At 35.6% G+C, this 6000-nt stretch overlaps 1 protein-coding gene across 1 annotated transcript in view; it reads right to left on the bottom strand.

Moving 5' to 3' along the window:
• Window positions 1–6000, bottom strand: part of SMARCA1 (SWI/SNF related, matrix associated, actin dependent regulator of chromatin, subfamily a, member 1) — a 44096-nt gene that overhangs the window by 29781 nt on the left and 8315 nt on the right. Inside the window, exons 2-5 of the mRNA XM_060182641.1 lie at window positions 2649–2815; window positions 1999–2099; window positions 1797–1897; window positions 143–145 (exon numbers count right to left, since the gene is read on the bottom strand). Coding sequence (XP_060038624.1) covers window positions 143–145; window positions 1797–1897; window positions 1999–2099; window positions 2649–2815 — 372 coding nt within the window. The remainder of the gene's footprint in view (window positions 1–142; window positions 146–1796; window positions 1898–1998; window positions 2100–2648; window positions 2816–6000) is intronic.

The raw sequence follows: 6000 nt of genomic DNA, 5'->3' as shown, positions 1-6000 counted from the left end.
GAAGCCCCTACACTAATATCATCCCCGCAAAAAAAAAAAAAAAAGAAAAATCCAGACTTTGATATATTCCTCTGATCTGATAAATTAGTATCTTAAATGGTTCCTTGTTAATTTACTTACAGTCCATAACTGCTTAGCTTACTTTCTATGAAACACAAAACACAAGATTCAACATTACTCTTTACTGATTCGTTCTTTACTCCACTCTTTTTTTTTTTTTTTTTTGCCTCCAGGGTTATCGCAGGGTTAGTGCAGGGATACCTGCACTATGAATCCACCACTCCTGGAGGCCATCTTTTCCCTTTTGTTGCCCTTGTTGCTTATCATCATTGTTGTTGTTGTTATCATTGTCGTTGTTGTTGGATAGGACAGAGAGAAATGGAGAGAGAAGGGGAAGACAGAGAGGAGGAGAGAAAGATAGACACCTGCAGATCTGCTTCACTGCTTATGAAGGGACCCTCCCTGCAGGTGGGAATCCAGGGGCTAGAACTGGGATCCTTATGCTGGTCCTTGCGCTTTGCGCCATGTACGCTTAACCCACTGGGCCACCGCCCAGCCCCCTTTACTCCACTTTTATCTATTCACTTTCTATTTGCACATTGAGGCATTTGTATTCATTCATTCATGCACATTATTTGTTTACTGTTTGGTTTACATACGCCATCTCCTTCCCAAAAGGATTTCAGATTGCCTACAATGAAAACATGGGGGAAAAAAAACTAATGATAAAATAGAAATTTAAAGGAACCAAGCAAAGAAAGGCATAAGGAGAGGAATAAAAGAAATAAAGGTCAAAATGAGAGGGCTGGTAAGAGTGATTACACAAATCCTGTGCCCTAGCATTCACCTTGGCTCTGAGATTTATAGAACTCAACATACAAACAAATAAAAAAAAAGTATGAGGTGTTTTGTTTTCTTTTTTAATACCATTTGAGAAATCCTTAATAAGAATTATTGGCCCGTGAAAGTATATATTCCAGGGGCCGGGTGGTGGCGCACCTGGTTGAGTGCACATGTTATAGTGCTCAAGGACCCAGGTTCGAGCCCCCAGTCCCCACCTGCAGGGGGAATGCTTTGCAAGTGGTGAAGCAGTGTTGCAGGAGTCTCTCTGTCTCTCCTTCTCTATCACCCCCTTCCCTCTGATTTCTGGCTGTCTCTATCCAGTAAATAAAATACAGTTAATAAAAAATTTAAAAAAAGAAAGTATATATTCCAGCAGCAACTTAAAAGAATTAATTCTAGGATCAGGGAGATATCCCAGAGCTAAAATACCAGGCTTACTTGTTTGAGGTCCCAAATGTCCCAAGTTCGATCCTTAGCACCACCATAAGCCAGAACTGATTAGTGATCTGGGGTGTGTCTATCTCTGTCTCTCTCTGTCTCTCTTTCTCATAAAATGAATCAATAAATATGTAATTTTTAAAATAAATGATTCTAATTTTTTACTTTTTTAATTTTACCTTTATTTATTGGATAAAGAAGCCAGAAATCAAGAGGTCAGGGGGAGACAGAGAAGAAGAGAGACAGAGAGACACCTACAGCACTGCTTCACCAACTGCAAAGCTTTCCCCTTGCAAGTGCTTCAGCCTGAGTCCTTTCATATTATAATATATGCGTTCAGCCGGGTGAGCCACCACCCAGCCCCTATTCTAAATTTTTTTTAAATGCATTTAATGTTAGAATAACGAATAAAGCAATTAGCCTCTAGACCTCAGCTGTCAGTCCATTCAGGTATTTCAAACTTATAAAACATCACTAATTAAGTGAGAATGTGTTTTTAGTTGCTAATCCCTTACCATCTCATCAGCCAAAATACCATTGATTCCATTTTCATACAAAGAGATCAACCAATTCAGTCCTCGAATCTGATAATCTCTCAGTGGCCCTCCCTTCACATCTGAAAACAGAGTTGAGGAAGGATCAACATTTGTTAATACAATCAAGGACAATTTTTCTAAAGCTAAATTAAAAGCCATTACGACACGGTGAATTACTTACATGAAGGTGACACCTCAAATCTAACACATACATTAGAAGTTTTTCGACTCTCTGTAAGTAGCTCTTCATCTTCTTCCTGTTCTGTGCGCCTGTGGCGGTAGCTGAAAAGAGAAAAAGAAACATCACTGACCCTTGAACAACTTAAGGGGAGATACTAACACCTATTCTGCTCCCCCTCCACTCTCACTGCCAGTGAACAGCTGAAAATTCATGCACAACTCATAGTTGACCCTCCTTATAGATGTGAGTTCTGCTGATTCAACACATACATGCATGGATAGTTAAATCCCTGAATGTAGAAACACAGGGATTGAAAAAAATGTACATAAGTGGTCTGATGATTCAGATCTGTATTGTTTGTACCTTCATATTCAACCCAAATGGTAAAGTATTAGTTCAGTATGAATTGCTTTAATGTCTTTGACAGAAAAGTTATCTAGGCTATGCCTTAAGGAGTTAACAGAAACAGTCTACAATTTGACTTTCTAGTGAGCAAAAACAGCTGCCAACAAATTTACTCTGAAAATAACCTTATTTTTAATATAAAATTACAATGAATAAGAAGAAAGAAGAGTGTGAGGGGAGAGAAGAATGGAGACAAGAAGAATGAAGGGACAGAGAGGGAAAAGAAAATAGAAATGCCAACGTACTCTCCAACAGAAATTAAGCTCTGCTTGTCGTCTTTCTTTATTCGAGGACGTCCCAATTTCATGTTCAGGGGAGATGTTGGAGATTTCTGTGTTGAAGGTTGAATGAAATGTGCAAAAAGTTCTGTCTGCTTCAGTAAAAATTCAAATCTCTTTGCTTGGTCTGCTTTCTAATTTATAAAAGAAAAAGGAAAGGCAAGGTAAGGATTTTTCTAACTTTTAGTCCTTTCAGCTTATTTAACACACATTTACTTTGTGCTCTGTTCCAAGCATTTTAAACCCATTGATTTTCTTAATAAATTGATGGGGCCGGTACTAATATTACCCCATTTTGCTGGTAATAAAACTGAACATTCAAAGAGGCACTTTGCCCAAACTCCCACAGCTAGTAAATTACAGAATTTCAAAAAGGTATTTTTTAAGATTATTTATAGAAGAAAACAGGAGGAGATAGAAAGAACCAGATCAAAAAAAAAAAAAAAAAAAAAAGGAAATAAAGAATCAGACATCACATGTGCTGCTGGGGGTTGAACTCAGGACCTCGTGCTTGAGAGTCTAATACTTTATCCACTGTGCCACCTCCTTAAAATGGTATTTTTAGAACGTTTGAATAGAAGCCAAATGGTCTGACAAACAGTAAAAGTCCCAATGAAAAGCACCCTGCTAAAAGGTTGAGATCAAAATGCAATCATCTTCCCAAACCATTATGATTTTTCCAAAACTAATTAAGTACCGTAATATATAATGTATCAAAAATATAGACATGTAAATTATCAAGCAAGATATGCTCTATCAACTAAACTCTGAGAATTTTCAAGTTGAGTCTAGAAATAACTTAAATCTTCTCTCAAAATATTTTGGGAGGCAAATTGTATAATGGTTATAGAAAGAGACTGTAATGTCAGAGGTTCCAAAGTCCCAGGTTCAAACTTCTGCAGCACCATAAGCTGGAGCTGAGCAGAGCTCTGCTAAGAAAATGTTTTTCAAGTCAGAGCACAATAAAGTAATAAGCATTTCTCTTTTCAATTATAATGGCCTATAAATCAGCATTTTTATGCTATCGGTACATAAGCCCCCCCCCAACTAATCAACACTGGAGGAAAAATATGTATATATGCACATATATAGAAAGTGAAATAGTATGCCTAATATAGTTGATACATAATAATAGTTAATAATAATATAACTATTAATGACCAATATCTTTAATGTCTCAATAAACTGCAAAAGGTCGTATAATTTATACCATGCAGATGTAATAGATTTTTTTCATTAAAACATCTTAAGATATTAAAAGATGAACAGGCTATTCTATATACATAAAGGAAAAAACTGAAGATGGTCTTAACTAATTGCTTGTGAAAGATGCTTAATAACACCACAAAATTTACAGGAGTTGATTAGCATAAATACAAGAATTAGACAAATATATTCAGACAAGTAGCTGTATAGATGCCAAAATCTTTGCATTTCATGTTATCCTCACTGGGATGTTGTTTTTAGTGTTGTTGAAACATTAATTGTCTATATTAACTGCAACCTTAAACATTAAGGCATAGTGTCTTGTAAATTCACTAGAAACAACAAAACTTGAGTACTTCGTCTCCACATATTTATATAAAATCACTGCAAAAACAACCCTGCAATAACAACAAAATAAATTACATCCAACCACTTGTTAACTTCTTTTGAATTAAATAAGGCCACTGTTTTGAAGCATCACAGGGCATAAAAGTCTCATTAAAATTAACACTAAAATATGGATTTCAATGATCAACAATTAGATGATTATATGTGCAACAAAACAATAGTTGAACATAACTGATATCATACTGCTTAAGTATGTAATACTTTCAGGCACTCATTAAGAACCCTTCCCTCAATAAAATGCATTGCCATATTACTTACTTTATAATCATACATAACATTCATTCATATGTACTCAGAACAAGCAGAGAGGGAGAAAACGCATCAGATTGGCTTTGAGACCTGATACGTTCCTTGGTCTTATTGATAATGCCACTGATATTTTCACTTAATGGATAAAACATTCCTAGAATAAAGCATCTGTTTTTTTTTAATTGGGAGATTAATGGTTTATCTTCACATGGGGTAGAAAATGCTAACCAAAAGCTAAGAAATGTTGCTTCTGGTGCCAACTAGTCCATCTTATTCCTCTGATCAATTTCTTCATCTGAAAATGAAATTTCTATATTCAACAAAAATGTATTGTGATGAATTATAGATTAAATTACTTTCCAGTTCTAAAATCCGATTCTGTATCCTGTGTGTGTGTGTATGTGTGATATTTTTTTAATATTTATTTTATTTATTCCCTTTTGTTGCCCTTGTTGTTTTATTGTCATAGTTACTATTGTTGTTGTCTTTGTTGGATAGGACAGAGAGAAATGGAGAGAGGAGGGGAAGACAGAGAGGGGGAGAGAAAGATAGACACCTGCAGACCTGCTTCACCGCCTGTGAAGCGACTCCCCTGCAGGTGGGGAGCCGGGGTTCGAACCGGGATCCTTATGCCAGTCCTTGTGCTTTGCGCCACCTGTGCTTAACCCGCTGCGCTACAGCCCGACTCCCGTATGTGTGATTTTTAATCTTTCACAGCTCCTTTATAAAGATGAACTATAGTATTCATGGTCCTACCCCAAGAATATATTTTCCATTTTCTCTTCATATTCTGGGTCCATTCTCTCTTTTCAGATTTAGAAACTTTAGCAGCAAGTTTGAGTTGAAATGGAGAAAAGTTTTTCTAGAATTTCAAAGAAAATAAATCATCAAATTGCAAAGCAAGGCCTTAAAAGTGATGGACATGCACACTTGAAAAAAGTTTAAAAAATTAAATACTAAATAAATTAATCAACATAGGCCATGCATGGAACAATGAGATTATGCCATAAAATAGGCTTACAGTTAATCCAGTCTGTGCACCTGAGGTCCAAAAAAAAAAAAATCAAAGAATTGTGAATGCCAGATAAATGACATTAATTAAATCAAAAGATGAAACACGGAACCCTCATCTACTTTTAACTTAAAATATGTAAAGAAAATGTATATGCAGAGAATATGAGCTTTTAAATCTAGAATATATTAGCATAATCAAATATAGACTAAAGAAGTCAAGGAAAGTAAATATTAATTATCAGAAACACTTCTATAAGTAGTGGAAACAAGCCAAGGGAGGGGATGGGATACGGAGTTCTGGTGGTGGGAATTGTGTGGAGTTGTACCCCTCTTATCCTATGGTTTTGTCAGTGCTTACTTTTTATAAATAAATAAATAAATAAATAAATAAATAAATAAATAAATAAATATGGCTTCTGTTCCTAAAAAGACACGCACAGTA

The sequence above is a fragment of the Erinaceus europaeus genome, chromosome X (genome assembly GCF_950295315.1).
Source record: "Erinaceus europaeus chromosome X, mEriEur2.1, whole genome shotgun sequence".
NCBI lineage: Eukaryota > Metazoa > Chordata > Mammalia > Eulipotyphla > Erinaceidae > Erinaceus > Erinaceus europaeus.
The sequence above is the reverse complement of the archived record's forward strand: the minus strand, read 5'-3'. Positions and strand labels throughout refer to the sequence as shown.